Source organism: Sus scrofa, chromosome 6 (genome assembly GCF_054392235.1).
Source record: "Sus scrofa isolate SSC_HxYL_T2T_F1_AM1 chromosome 6, Sscrofa_HxYL_maternal_Yorkshire_Landrace_v2.0, whole genome shotgun sequence".
NCBI classification, from domain to species: domain Eukaryota; kingdom Metazoa; phylum Chordata; class Mammalia; order Artiodactyla; family Suidae; genus Sus; species Sus scrofa.
This window is the reverse complement of record NC_139388.1, coordinates 101,155,223-101,171,032: the sequence shown is the minus strand read 5'-3', so window position 1 is coordinate 101,171,032 and position 15,810 is coordinate 101,155,223. Positions and strand designations below refer to the sequence as shown.

The 15,810-nt window shown below is 43.3% G+C and overlaps 1 protein-coding gene across 3 annotated transcripts in view; it reads left to right on the top strand.

Moving 5' to 3' along the window:
* Positions 1-15,810, top strand: part of CEP192 (centrosomal protein 192) — a 96,450-nt gene that overhangs the window by 7,499 nt on the left and 73,141 nt on the right. For 2 of the 3 annotated variants that reach the window (XM_084964049.1, XM_084964048.1), the window contains exons 5-10: positions 2-174; positions 4,702-4,751; positions 8,895-9,015; positions 11,011-11,159; positions 12,255-12,363; positions 12,786-12,919. In XM_084964049.1, the coding sequence (XP_084820175.1) occupies positions 2-174; positions 4,702-4,751; positions 8,895-9,015; positions 11,011-11,159; positions 12,255-12,363; positions 12,786-12,919 (736 nt within the window). Of the gene's footprint in view, position 1; positions 175-4,701; positions 4,752-8,894; positions 9,056-11,010; positions 11,160-12,254; positions 12,364-12,785; positions 12,920-15,810 lie in introns of those variants that run through there. The other variant, XM_084964050.1, reaches the window with a different exon arrangement.

Below are 15,810 nucleotides of genomic sequence, written 5' to 3'. Positions count from 1 at the left end.
GTTCCATCTCCAAGGAAAAGAACCATGCAGAAAGTCAGCAGTTGTCAGATGTTGTTCTCAAAGCGGCCGTTTTTAAAAATGGAGGGGTAGGCGCAGAGGAGCAGGCGGCAGCCAGGAACCCCCTGCAGAGCCAAGGTCCCTCTGATGGGGTTTCACCGGTGGAACAAGAGCAAGGTACTGGATCTTGTAGAGATCTAATAGAGATTATTTCTCAATGTGTATACCGTAATTTCCTTTTTAAAATCGTTTTTGGTTGAATTGTAGTTGATGTACAATATTATATAAGCTATAGGTGTACAATATAGTGATTCACAATTTTTAAAAGGTATGTTCCATTTATAGTTATTACAAAATATTGGCTATATTCCCTGTGTTGTACAAATACTTTTGTCACTTTTCTTTTGCATTTTAGGGCTGCACCTGAGGCATATGGAAGTTCCTGGACCAGGGGTCAAATCGGAGCCGCATCTGTGACCCACAATGCAGCTTGCAACAGTGACAGATCCTTAACCCACTGAGTGAGGCCAGGGATCAAACCCACATCCTCGTGGATACTAGTTGGATTCTTAACTTGCTTGGCCACCACAGGAATTCTGGGAAAGATCTCTTAATCTCTTACTTGTCCTGATTAAGCTCAGATCTCCTTTCCTGTGGAAGCTATGCTATCTGATGGTCACATCACACTTGTGTTCAAGATAGGGAGGCTATTTCTGATAGACCATTTCCTTTTTTCCCAACCAATTAATTTATATTCTTGTTGGCATTTTTGTTCCTAAGGTAATTTTTTCTTTTTTTTCTTTTTCTTTCTTTCTTTCTTTTTTTTTTTTTTTTTTGTCTTTTTAGGGCTGCACCCGAGGCATATAGAGATTTCCAGGCTAGGGGTCTAACTGGAGCTACAGCTGCCAGCCTACTCCACAGTCACAGCAACATCAGATCCGAGCCACATCTGTGACCTACACCACAGCTCATGGCAATGCTGGATCCTTAACCCACTGAGTGAGGCCAGGGATTGAACCCACAACCTCATGGTTCCTAGTAGATTCGTTTCCACTGAAGCCACGGTGGGAACTTCTCCTAAGGTTATTTATTTTTTTAAAATTTGTTCCATTTTATTTTATTTTATTTTATTTTACTTTATTTTATCTTATTTTTTGTCTTTTTAGTGCCACACCAGCAGCATATGGAGGTTCCCATGCTAATCAGAGCTGTAGCCTCTGGCCTATACCAAAGCCACATCAACGCCAGATCTGAGCCGCGTCTGCAGTCTACATCACAGCTCACAGCAACACCAGATCCTTAACCCACCGAGCGAGGCCCAGGGATCAAATCCACATCCTCATGGACACCAGTCAGATTTGTTTCTGCTGCGCCACGATGGGAACGCCCCTCAGCCTATTTTTATATAAACTGGTAAACTATACATTCTTGAATTATTTCTAAGAAAATCAAGCTGAGCATTTTGGAGTCAATTGACAAATTTCTATCAAATTAGATCTGGGAAACTGTAAAAATGTGGGGGATGGGCTTCTCTTGTGTCGCAGCAGGTTAAGGCTCTGGTGTTGTCACTGCAGTGGCTCAGCTCACTGCTGTGACTTGGGTTCACTCTCTCCAGGAACCTCACACATGCACATGCCACAGGCATGGCCAAAAAAAAAGGAAAAAAAAATGTAGGATTGTACTCTACGTTTTCTTCAGAGAAGTCAAAACTAAAAATCTGAAAACCGTGTATTCTAGGCTAATGTGCTAAGGATACTGTGTACCTCTAAACAGCAGCAACTCAGAAGGCCTTGCTTGAACCCATGTTAAAAGATTTATGAATGAGTGTGTATTTATGTTTGGCTAAAAATTTTAAATGATGTTTGTATATCTCTCTGATGAAAAATGTTAAATACATACGAAAGTAGAATAAAATTTTTTACGCAGGCAGTAAAAGAAAACAAGACAAGTTTGACTTAGAATTGGAAACTTTTGTGCTTCAGAAGGACTTTGAGAAGTTCCCGCCCGTCATGGCTCAGCAGTAACGAACCCAACTTGTATCCATGAGGACGTGGGTTTGATCCCTGGCCTTGCTAAGTGGGTTAAGGATCCGGTGTTGCCTTGAGCTGTGGTGTAGTTCACAGACTCGGCTCGGATCTGGCGTTGCTGTGGCTGTGGCGTAGGCCGCCAGCTATAGGTCCGATATGACCGCTAGCCTGGGAACCTCCATTTGCTGCACCTGCAGCCCTAAAAAGCAAAAAAAAAAAAAAAAAAAGATACCTTGAAGGCAGTAAAAAGACAACCCAAAGATGGGAGAATATATTCACAGATCACATATATCAGTATATCATATGTATATGATAAGGGCTAACATCTAGACTATGTAAAAAAGACTTATGACTCAGTAGGAAGACAAATAACCCATTACTGTAAATGGGCCAAGGCTTTTCATTAGATGTACCTCTAAGAAAGTTGTCCAGATGGCCAATAGACACATGAAAAGATGCTCGATGGCTGTAATCAGCAGGGAAATGAAAATCAAACCCGGAGAGACCACATGCTCACTGGAATTACTAGACTCAAAAAGATGAGAAATAGCAAGTGTTGGTTAGAAACTGTGACGCAGCCACTGCTGGGCAGGGTGTAAATGGTGCTTCTGCTGTGCGGGATAGTTTGATGCTTCCTCAAAACATTAAAGGTAGTCTTACCTTGTGACCCAGGGTACACCCAGAGAAATGTAAATGTATGTCCACACAAAGCTTGTATACATGAATGCTCATGGCAGCATTAGTCACAATAGCCAAAAAGTGGAAACAGCTCAGAGTTCCCGTCATAGTACAGCGAAAATGAATCTGACTAGGAACCATGAAGTTGTGGGTTCAATCCCTGGCCTTGCTCAGTGGGTTAAGGATCTGGCATCGCTGTGAGCTGTGATGTAGGTCACAGACGTGGCTCGTATCTGATGTTGCTGTGGCTGTGATGTAGGCTGGCAGCTCTAGCTCCCATTGAACCTCCAGCCTGGGAACCTCCATATGCTGCGGGTGTGGCCCTAAAAAGAAAAAAAAAAAAAAAAAAAAAAGAGACAGCTCAAATCTCCACCAACTGATGTATGGATAAATAAAATGTAGTGTGTCCATACAGTTGGAGTATTACTCAGAAAAAGGAGAGAAGTATTGGTATGTGCTATAATATGATGAACCTTGAAAACAGGCTAAGTGACACAAGGCTATTGCTGTGGTTTCATGTGTCTGAGGTAAGTCTGTAGGTACAAATTAGCATAGTGATTGCTAGGGCCTCGGGGGAGAGAGAATGGGTCGTGATTGTTTATGGGTACAGGATTTCTTTCCAGAGTGATGACAGTATTGTAGAATTAGTGATAATAGTTGTACAACTATATAAAGATACTAAAAACCACTGATTTGTACACTTTTTTTTTTTTTTTAAACTTTTTTTTAGGGCCACATCTGTGGCATATGGAGGTTCCCAGGCTAGGGGTTGAATTGGAGCTGCAGCTGCTGGCACAATGCAGGTTCAATCCCTGGCCTTGGTTAATGGGTTAAGGATCCAGTATTGTGAGCTGTGGTGTAGGCCAGCGCCTATAGCTCCAGTTCAGCCCTTAGCCTGGGAATCTCCACATGCTGCAGGTGCGGCCCTAAAAAGACAAAAAAAATAAAAGGTATGTAGGAGTTCTCTAGTGGCTCAGCAGGTTAAGGATCTGGTGTTGTCAATGTTGTGGCTTGGGCTGCTGCTGTGGTGCACGTTTGATCCCTGGCCCAGGAACTTCCACATGCTGTGAGTGGGGCCAAAAAAAGAGTATACAGGAGGGAAAAATAAGAGGATAAAAGTTTCAGACGTTATTTCAATTAATTAACTAATTAATTTTTATCTTTTTGCCTTTTCTAGGGCCACTCCCGAGGCACATGGAGGTTCCCAGGCTAGGGGTCTAATCGGAGCTGAAACTACCAGCCTATGCCAGAGCCACAACAATTCGGGATCCGAGATGCGTCTGCAGCCTATACCACAGCTCCCGGCAATGCTGGATCCTTAACCCACTGAGCAAGGCCAGGGATCGAACCCACAACCTTGTGGTTCCTAGTCGGATTCATTAACTACTGAACCACGATGGGAATTCCCAGACATTATTTTATTCTCACACAGCTTGCGTTTCTAAAAATATGGGCATTTTCCTAGATAACCACAGTGTTAATACCCTAACAAACATAATTTTTGCTTATCATATAGTTCTCTGGTCCATACTCAGTGTACTAGCCATCTTGGTCAGTCTGCTTGAACTGGGCTCCTTGGAAGGTTCCATTGTGTTTTGGTACCTTTTTTGTGGTGTCTATAAGGTCACTTGTCCTGGAGATGTCCTGCTCCCTGTGGTGTCATTTTCCTTGTTTCTCTCTTCCCTCATTCCCACCCTGTAGTGTTTTTTATTTGGCTGTGCCCTTGGCTTGTGGAAGTTCCTGGCAAGGGATTGAACCCGCACCGCAGCAGCAACCTGAGTTGCTACAGTGACAATGCTGGAGTTTTATCCTGCTGAGCCACAGAGGTTCCTCCAACAGTTTAACTGACCAGTGATGGGCTCCTATACCGTCATTTAGAAGTGCTCTATTCTTTTCAAAGAGAAAAATGTTTAGTTTGTCGGTTTGCTGGTTTTGAGTATTGTTGGATATTTAGTTGATGAAATAACTTGGACTCTCAGTTTCTTTTTTTCTTGAACAGACTTTCCTCTTGATTTTTGTTCACCATCATGGATGAATAAGGAGAACAAGGTAATCTTACATGTTATCAATTTTAATGTTATTAGAGTGAAAGTTCATTTTTTGCATATATGAGTGCTGAGTGCTATAGTATCGAAGTCTTACGTGTAAGTAGCAGAAATGCCTGTGACCGCTGTGAGTAAGCGGGAGGTTGAGGGCTAAGTGGGGGCCTTGTGTGTGTCTCCAGGATGGGCTGCACCTCTGCTCTGCTCCCAGTGGGATCCGGGTCATCTTCGTTTTGTTTATTGCATCCTGTGTGTCCAGCACAGAGTTGGCACTCGGTCATCCGTTGAATGACAGGGAGGCTGTTTTTGTTTGTAAGCAACCCAAGTGTACACCCTTAACGTTTGTAATCAAAAAGGAAGGTCATTTGGGGAGTTCCCGTTGTGGCGCAGTGGAAGCAAATCTGACCAGGAACCATGAGATTGCGGGTTCAATCCCTGGCCTCGATCAGTGGGTTAAGGATCCAGTGTTGCCGTGAACTGTGGTATAGGTCGCAGATGAGGCTCGGATCTGGTGTTGCTGTGGCACTGGCGTAGGCCGGAGGCTACAGTTCCGATTGGACCCCTGGGAACCTTCATATGCAGCGGGTGTGGCCCTAAAGAGACAAAAAAAAAAAAAAAAAAGGTCATCTTTCAGAGTTAAAAAAAAAAAAAGTTATAATGAGCTCACTTGCACCTGTCTTCCCCTGAGTAAATCACTGTGTTGGATGGGTTGGGATACAACTCTGATTTATGAGCCTGGACATGATGTCCACTTCTGTGTGTGTGTGCATGTGCATCATGCATGTGTGTGCACAGGCAGAGGCATGTGACTGAAACCCCCCACCTCTTTCTTGAGGTGAAAAGGAAGGGCTGAGCAGTGAGCAGTTTTATGTCCAACATAAGCAGTGAACTGCGTTTTCAGGCCTGTAGTCATGTATTAGAGTTGTTTATAAAATATAACCTAACCTAAGTATTTTTAAAACTTCCAAAAAGGAAATGCAATTTTTATTTTGCTTTACTTTTGTAAGAATTTTTTTTTTTTTTTTTTGTCTTTTTGTTGTTGTTGTTGCTATTTCTTGGGCCGCTCCTGCGGCATATGGAGATTCCCAGGCTAGGGGTTGAATCGGAGCTGTAGCCACCGGCCTACGCCAGAGCCACAGCAACTCGGGATCCAAGCCTCGTCTGCAACCTACACCACAGGTTCACGGCAACGCCGGATCGTTAACCCACTGAGCAAGGGCAGGGACCGAACCCGCAACCTCATGGTTCCTAGTCGGATTCGTTAACCACTGTGCCACGATGGGAACTCCTACTTTTGTAAGAATTTTTAACATTATTCCTACAAAATGATGGATATCAGTCTAAAGTAAGAGCTGTTTCCCTGTGGGGGCTGGCATGGAAAGACATGGAAACAAACTAAATGTCTGTCAAAAGAGGAGTAGATAAAGAAGATGAGGTACATATATACAATGGAATATTACTCAGCCATTAAAAGGAAAGAAATTATTGCATTTGCAGCAACATGGATGGAGCTAGAAATTATCATCCTATGAAGTTAGTCAGACAATGAGACACCAACATCAAATGCTATCACTTACATGTGGAATCTTAAAAAAAGGACACAGTGAACTTCTATGCAGAACACGTACTGACTCACAGATTTTGGAAAACTTATGGTTTCCAAAGGAGACAGGTTGAGGGGGTGGGAGGATGCACTGAGGGTTTGGGATGAAAATGCTGTAAAATTTGGTTGTGATGATTGTTGTACACTTATAAATGTAATAAAATTCTTTAAAAAAAATAAAATCAACACAAGAATAGCCAACATAACAGTTTAGACCAGCAACAGAAGCAAAAAAAAAAAAAATTAACATTATTCTTACAAAATGATAGAAATCAGTCTGAAGTAAGAGCTGTTTCCCTGTGGGGGCTGCCAAACGATAGCTCACTGACCGTGTCAAATCTGCTGCCTCTTTCTGTAATGTTTTGTGGGAACTCGGCCATGTCCATTTGTTTCTGTATTGTCTACAGCTGCTTTTGTGCCACATCAGCCGAGTTGAGAAGTTGTGACAGAGACTGCACGGCTGGCAAACCCTGAAATGTTTACTGTCTGGCCCTTTACAGAAAATGCTTGTGACCCCTGCTCTGCACACTTGCTCCCTCTGTGTGCAACCATGAGCAGCCATGTGTAAGAGAGGTTTTTTAGAGGAACTCGGAGAGTCAAATTGAAACTCAAAAGCATGATTTCTTGAACATTTAGGAAGAATGGTTTCTTTTTTTTAAAGTTTCTTTGAAGTGTGGTTGATTTACAATGTTATGATAATTTCTGCTGTAAAACATAATGTTTTAGTTATACATGTACAAACATCCATACTATTTCAGATTCTTTCCCTGCATAGATTATCACAGAGTACTGGGCAGAGTTCTCTGTGCTATGCAGCAGGTCTCTTTTGGCCAGTGATTGATTCTGTTACCTCCATGTGCATATGCTGATCCCAACCCCCTAGTCCATCCTTCTTACCCTCCAAAAAAATGGTTTCTAATAGAGAGATCATAACTTTTCCTATGATAGGTAATTTATTTCCTTAGGATGGTTGAAGAATTGACTTCCTAAAAGTATTAGAAATCATTAATGGAAAGAGGGGGCCATAAAACAGGAAAGCAGGAGTTCCCATCGTGGCGCAGTGGTTAACGAATCCGACTAGAAACCATGAGGTTGCGGGTTTGGTCCCTGCCCTTGCTCAGTGGGTTAATGATCCGGCGTTGCCGTGAGCTGTGGTGTAGGTTGCAGATGCGGCTCGGATCCCGCGTTGCTGTGGCTCTGGTGTAGGCCGGTGGCTGCAGCTCCGATTGGACCCCTAGCCTGGGAACCTCCACATGCCGCGGGAGCGGCCCAAGAAATAGCAAAAAAAACAAAACAAAACAAACAAAAAACCAGGAAAGCAGTGGAGCACATGCAGAGACATGAGATGCTTGGTAGAAAGGGGTGAAGAAATGAGGGCAGGAGGTGATTGGGTGCGATAGGAAACCTGGCCTCTGGGCCAGCGAGGCAACCTTGGCCTTGTGGTTGGGCTTGGGCCGTCCTGGAGCTGGGGCAGGGGCTCTCGTCCATGGTGCCGTATGCCGTAGCACTTGATGAGAGTGAGACAGGTCTTCGTTCTGTTGCCCTGTGTGAGGCACCGAGCATGGCAGAGCAGCTGCGCTCTTAGTGCCAACATGACCCAGGAGGCAGAGGTGTTCTTCCTCTTGATTATTATGAAGAATCTCAAACCAGATTGTGACAGCAGTTTGCCTGGTGCCCTAGATTGGATGAGCATCCCTTGGTGTTGTCCGTCCACTCTGCCTACCACCAGTGTGCAGTTGCATGGAGAGCCTCTGTTGTTATCTGAAAAGTTAGGTTGCATTTTGCAATCTAATTCTTTTTTTTTTGCTGTTTTGTTTGTTTTAGGGCCCCAACCTCGGCATATGGAGGTTCCCAAACTAGGAGTCTAATCAGAGCTACAAGCTGCCAGCCTCCACCACAGCCACAGCAACGCAGGATCTGAGCCACGTCTGCGACCTATACCACAGCTCATGGCAACACCAGATCCTTAACCCACTGAGTGAGGCCAGGGATCAAACCTGCAACCCCATGGTTACTAGTCTGATTGTTTCTGCTGTGCCATAATGGGAACTCCTGCAGTCTAATTCTTAAGATGGATTGTTTGCTGTATATTTAATATGAGTGTGAAATAAAACTTACGGTTGAGGAAATCGACATTGTTTTTTGGGCCTTGAGTGTCCCCGCAAACTGCTCTGTGCCTTGTGGTTCCTGGCTGGAGCAGTGAGGGTCTCAAGTCCAGCTCTGCTGTTAACTTGCCCTCCTATCCAGCCTGGAGCTGCCTGGATCAATTGTGTGTTAGTGTGGAACTGCGTGACCAGGTCTCTGGCATGTGCACACAGTATGAAACCCTGTATTTCAGGATGTCTCCTGGGGAGCATCAGGGGAGGGAGAGGCCTGGAGGTAGGAAGAAAGTTGTTAATTAGTACTGTACAACAGCCAGCCAGCCCTTCTTTGCCTGACCTGTGGCTGCTCACGCTGACCCGGGGCCATGTTGGTAGCTGCTTTTGCAACCTGTGCGCTGGTCAAGTGGTGACTATGCTCCTCTCATCATGGTTTTATTTCCTCCAGGTTGTTGTTCCTGATGCTGGAAAACCTTTTGAAGAGAGGGAGCCAAACAGTGACTTGAGCCACACAAGTTTCCTAGAAAATGAGAGACTGATGGCCTTGGCAAGCCTGGAAGAGTCTTCTGGTAAACGGCCTGTTTCTTCGACCTTCCTGTGCTGCTCCAGGTCTCTGCAGCCTCATTGCTGTAGCTGTTGTGCAGCTTTTTGTTTCTTTGCCTTCTCCTTTACCTCCTATGTGCCAGCACTCAAATGGCTATGTCTGGCAAGCGATGGGACTTTAAACCTTTCCCTGGATAGCAGCCCTGAGAGGGTTATGCTCATCCTTCAGTTGAGTATCATTAGGGGACAGGTGACACTGTAGGTGTCCCACTCAGTGTAAAGCACTGTGTTAAGAAACTGGGACAGTGCTTTCTGAAAGGCCTGGCCACATGGGGGAAAGGGACAGCATGGCTGGCCTCCAGCTCAGTGTATCTCAGCGGTACACTGTGGGTGCACAGGAGGAGGACATTTAGTTCTGATTGACATACGTGATATGAAAAGGAGGCCTGTGCTAGGCCTTCATGTAGACCTGGGAAGAGACGTCCATTCAGGAATTGGGAGCAGCCTCAGTGGAGGTCCTCAGGAGGGGGCGAGTGGACCACGTGGTATGCAGCATGTTCAGAGCACCTATAGGATGATGAGTTGGACAATAAACCTAAAAAGTAGGCAGAGACCAAATTATTCATGGCTTCGGAGTTCCCCCATTGTGGTGCAGCAGAAACTATGACTAGTATCCATGAGGATTCGGATTCAAACCCTGGCCTCACTCTGTGGGTTAAGGATCCATCATGGCTGTGAGCTGTGGTGTGGGTCGCAGACGCAGCTCAGATCCCAAGTTGCTATGGCTGTGGTGTAGGCCAGAGGCTTTCTCTGATTCAACTCCTAGCTTGGGAACTTCCATACGCCTTGGGTATGGCCCTAAAAAGCAAAAAAAAAAAAAGAATTAGTCATGGCTTCGAAGGCCAGTTTGGTGAACCGAGTGGGGTAAATAGAAACTAAAATCAGGACAGGTTTTGCTGCTAAAGTTTTTAGATCTTTTTGGATTATGTAATTGGGGATAAGGAATTATGGGCCTAAATTTGTACAGATCTTTGTTTTAGTAGACTGGATTGTTAGAGGTGATCGCAAAATTATCCTCTTGAAAAGGCTTATGATACCATTATAAGCGATGGACAGTCCTAGTTTTATCCTGCCCTTGCTGGGCTAGGTGCTAGAACACCAAAAAGCACTGCCATAGTTTTGTTTATTGGCAGATTTTTTATTTTGGTGGAGGTAGGATTTTTTTTTTTTTTTTTTTGCTTTTTGGGGCAAATTTGCAGCATGTAGAAATTCCCACACTAGTCCAATTGGAGCTACAGCTGCTGGCCTACACCACAGCCGCAGCAATGCCAGATCCAAGCCACGTTTGTGACCTATACCACAGCTCATGGCAGTGCCAGATCCTTAACCCACTGAGCAAGGCCAGGGATTGAACTCTCATCCTTGTGGATAGTAGTCAAGTTTGTTACCACTGAGCCACAATGGGAACTCTAGCTTTGTTATATCTTTCTTTTATTTCTTGTTGAAGGTCAGGTACTGTTTGTGGTTTCATTTTACAGTTAATCATTATTAATTTACCTTGAATGTGGCAGGCTTATCTATCTTTTTTTTTTTTTTTCTTCTTTTTTTGGAAGTTCCTGGGCTAGGGATCGAACCTTTGTCACAGCAATACAACCTAAGCTGCTGCATTGATAATGTCTGACCCTTAACCTGATGCACCACAAGGGAACTCCTTAACTGTCCTTTTTTGATAGTGGCTCATTTGCCATATTACTTTCTGACTAATCTGCCACTGCTCTTTGCCACATTTATTAGATCTTAACTTTTGATTCATGTCAGGATTTATTTCTGCGCTGTCTTCTTAATGAAGGTTGAGTATTTATAGGCTGAAATTATAATAGTTTTTCCATGTCAGATGTTAAGAAAAATCACTTAAGACTATTGACCATTGACCTGTGCTTTCCTTTCGAGTTAAATATTAGAGTTCAGTCAGTACTTTAAAAATTTATCCTGTTTTTTTTTTTCCTCCATTTTACTGATAGATGATGATATTGATGATGAAGAATTTTATGATGATCATTTGGAAGCTTATTTTGAGCAACTGGCAATTCCAGGAATGATGTATGAAGACCTAGAAGGACAGGAACCTCCAGAACACTATTTTAAGTTACCTACAAGTGATCCTAGTCAGGTATATGCCAGTCTTTATTGTCCTTCAGAAATTTGACATTAGAAAATTATTACTGGACTCACTGGATATTAACATTAAAACTGAAGCTTTGGTTTTCTCTGGACTCTGTTTTTCCCAGATAGAAACTGATGAAAACTATCTTTCCTGTCCTTTCCTGCTGCTTCTTACCTTCCCCTCATCTGCAGAAAAATAAAAAGAATGATGCAGTGAACATCTGTATACCCTTGTCCAGATTAACCAGCTGTGAACATTTTTGCCATCTCTGTATTTTCTTTCTCACTGCATAAGTACTTTTTTACCGAATCATTTGAAAGTAAGTTGCAGATATTATGACATAATACTTCAGCATTTACCTTCTGCAAATGACATTTTCCTATGTAATTGCAATTCTCTTGTCTAGCTTTGATATTGTGATTTCATTTATTTTTCCCATGTATGATCCCATTTACCCCCTTGTCTCCAAACGTCCTGCACTTTTATGGTTCTGATACAGGCTTTGATCGGAGATCACACTTGTGTTTGGTGGCCATGTCTCTGTTCTTTCAGTCTGGAGTTCTTTCATGTCATTCGGCTCTGTGGTTTGGCGAGATGACCCATGTGCTAGGTGTATCTGACTGCTTTCTGCCTTCCTGCTTTGAGATTTTGCTCATGAGCAGATAACCCTAAATGCAGCGATGATGTACACGCTCATCGTGGCCCACCTCGGGTGAGGGGTGTGCATGTCTGTTGGTCTCTGCTAGTGATCCTCAGTCGGATCGTCTGGGTTACCGTGGTGGTGGCCAGGTGTCTCCTTGTGCGGGGGCCTTTCCCCTTTTGTTAGCATTGAGGTCCGGTAGGGTACAATAGTGTACCGTAGGGTGGTCCCTTAAGGTCAGGTGAAATGGTGTTTCCCAAGGTCCTCTTGTGACTTGGCTTCAGTATCGGTGCTGAGGCCTCCCAGACACAGTTGTTACCATGGTGGTTACAGTGGGAGCCTTTCCAGTTCATTCTGTGGTAATTACCTGGCATCCTTCTGTGTGGAAGACTTTTGCTCCCCATGTTTTCCCCTCAAAGTATATGTTTTTAATTTTAACAGCTAAGGTACTCTTTCCACAGGCAGATAAAAACAGCATCTCTCTGCTCTCCCATGACTCATGCTCTTCAGGCGGCTCCGAAATTCCCTGCGGAGAGTCTGGTGGGGGGCACGTCTGTCCCTCTGCAACCCGTGAGTATTGACATGATTCCTTTGCTTGGAAATTGTTTGACTGCCTTTTTTCAAAAATTTCATTTCTTTGGTATGATTTAACATATATTAACCTTTTTATCCCCTTAAAGCTTAACACAGTGTAAACCTTTTCAAATGAGCATTTAGGAACATCTAATATGTTGACATCATTTAGAAATACTGTTGTCTGTCGTTCTTAGATTGCAAAGTACAGATGATCGTGTTCTTTTCAGACACTTGAGAATCAGAAATGAATTCTCTGTGTGGCTGCAGTTTGTTGTACCGATGGTGATTGTCTTCTCTGCAAATTTATATAAACGCTTAGTGTTACGTTTACATGAAATAATCTGAATGGTCAGAAGAAGTTGTCACAGTACATTGCTGGAACTTTGACGTTGCTCTGTTAATGTTCCTCTTTTCAGATAGTTCTGTCTGTCCTGGAGATAGTAGGCGGCACGTGGATGGTGTGTTACGCGTTTCCTCTAGTACGTGGGGAACTGAAAAGGAGAAAGAAAGGGCAGATGGGTTGAAGAGTATTGTTCCACTTTGTGGCAGAGTAAGTTTATATTCATTTTCTTTAAATTTTCTATGAAAAGGATGAAAAGTCTTTTGTAAGACAGTTTTTTTCAAAACCTGAATTGTTGACTTCTGGAAAATGTAGAAAAAGTATTTTAAAAACCCTACCGATAATATTTTTATGTGTGTGTATGTATCTTGGGTAATCACTAAGAGTATATTAAATATACAACTTTAAATATTTAATGATCTGTTTATATTATTATTATTAGAAAAGTTATTTAGTTCGGTGTTTAAACATTAAATTAGAAAAACAGGAGTTCCCATCCTGGCGCAGCAGAAACGAATCCAACTAGGAACCGTGAGGTTGCAGGTTCAATCCCTGGTCTTGCTCAGTGGGTTAAGGATCCGGCGTTGCCCTAAGCTGTGGTGTAGGTTGCAGACTCGGCTTGGATTTGGTATTCCTGTGGCTGTGGTGTAGGCTGGCAGCTGTAGCTCTGATTAGAACCCTGGCCTGAACCTCCATGTGTCATGGTTGCAGCCCTAAAAAGACAAAAGACAAAAAACAAAAACAGAGTTCCTGTTGTGGCGCAGTGAAAACGATTCCAACTAGTATCCATGAGAATGCGGGTTTGACCTCTGGCCTCGCTCAGTGGGTTAAGGATCTAGCGTTGCTGTGGCTGTGATGTAGGCTGGCAGCTCCAGCTCCAGCACGACCTCTAGCCTGGGAACTTCCATATGCCATGGGTTCAGCCCTAAAAAAAAAAAAAGAAGAAAAACCAATCATCTTTAACCTTGCCGAACTATGTATATTTTTGAGTATTTCACTGTTTTCAGTTTATTGATACTCCATTGTGCCTATGCTTGAAAGTTGATAGTCATTTCTGACTCTTAGTGATTCTTTGTCCCCTTTATTGAAGTAATGTGTTCCTCAGGGTTGTATGATGGTTTTTAATTTAGAGGTTGTGTGTGTGCTTATATAGAGTTTTTTTTTTTATTCCTATAGTAATCTAACCTTTTATAGGGCCACTCCTGCAGCATATAGAGGTTCCCAGGCTAGGGGTCCAATCAGAGATGTAGCTGCCGGCCTATACCACAGCCACAGCAATGCAGGATCCGGATCCTTAACCCACTGAGCAAGGCCAGGGATCGAACCCGCAACCTCATGGTTCCTAGTTGGATTCGTTAACCACTGAGCCATGACGGGAACTCCAGGATTGTCATTTTAAAGGCATGACAGGCAGAGAGCCCATGTCCTGTTAGTATGTTCTCAGAACTGCGTCTTAGGTTTATTCTCGCCTTTTTCCTCCTTTTACCACCACTTAAGTTCAGGATGTTTCCTCCTACTGTAAGAACTTACTGCCTCTACAGTAGTTCTGCCCTTCCATCATGTTTGTCAACGCCAGGTTAATCTTGTTACAGTGAGGTTTGTGTTTGTGTATGTTGTTTATGTCTCTGTGTTTCAAATCAGTGGTCCTTAAAGTGCTTTATAATATGACACCATGTTAATCTATTTTTCTCGTATTTCTTCTACAAATCTCTTTTGTAGTTTTTCTCCTCCTTTTTCTTTCTTTTTTTTTTTTTTTTTTGTCTTTTTGCCATTTCTTGGGCTGCTCCCGTGGTATATGGAGGTTCCCAGGCTAGGGGTCCAATTGGAGCTGTAGCCACTGGCCTACACCAGAGCCACAGCAACTTGGGATCCGAGCCGCGTCTGCAGCCTGCACCACAGCTCACGGCAACGCCGGATTGTTAACCCACTGAGCAAGGCCAGGGATCGAACCCGCAACCTCATGGTTCCGAGTCGGATTCGTTAACCACTGCGCCACGACGGGAACTCCTTTAATCCACTTTGAGTTTATTTTTGTGTATGGTGTTAGGGAATGTTCTAATTTCATTCTTTTACATGTGGCTGTCCAGTTTTCCCAGCACCACTTATTGAACAGGCTATCTTTTCTCCATTATATATTCTTGCCTCCTTTGTCATAGATTAGGTGACTGTAGATGTGTGGGTTTAATTCTGGGTTTTCTTTTTTTTTTTTTTTTTTGGTCTTTTTGCCATTTCTTGGGCCGCTCCCACGGCATATGGAGATTCCCAGGCTAGGGTCAAATCGGAACTGTAGCTGACGGCCTACGCCAGAGCCACAGCAACTCGGGATCCAAGCCTCGTCTGCAACCTACACCATAGCTCATGGCAATGCCAGATCCTCAACCCACTGAGCAAGGCCAGGGATCGAACCCGCAACCTCATGGTTCCTGGTCGGATTCATTAACCACTGAGCCATGACAGGAACTCCTAATCCTGGGTTTTCTATCCTGTTCCACTGATCTACATTTCTGTCTTTGTGCCAGTACTATGTGGTTTTGATGACTGTAGCTTTGTAGTATAGTCTGAGGTCAGGGAGAGTGATTCCTCCAGCTCCATTTTTCTTTCTCAGGATGTATTTGGCTATTTTGGATCTTTTGTGCTTCCAAACAAACTTTAAAACATTTTGTTTGAGTTCTGTGAAAACTGTCCTTGGTAATTTGATAGGGATTGCATTGAATCTATAGATTGCCTTGGGTGGCATAGTCATTTTGATGATACCGATTCTTCCAATCCAAGAGCATGGTATGTCTTTCCATCTGTTTGTGTCATCTTTGATTTCTTTCCTCAGTGTCTTATAGTTGTCAGAGTACAGGTCTTTTGTCTCTTTAGGTAGGTTTATTCCTAAGTATTCTTCTGAATGTGATGGTAAATGGTATTGTTTCCCTAATTTCTCTTTCTGATCATTTGCTGTTAGTATGTAGAAATGCAGTTGATTTCTATGTATTAATTTTGTATCCTGTGACTTTGCCAGATTCATTGATGAACTCTAACAGTTTTCTGGTAGAGTCTTTAGGATACTCTAGGTACAGTATCATGTCATCTGCAAATAGTGATAGTTTCACTTC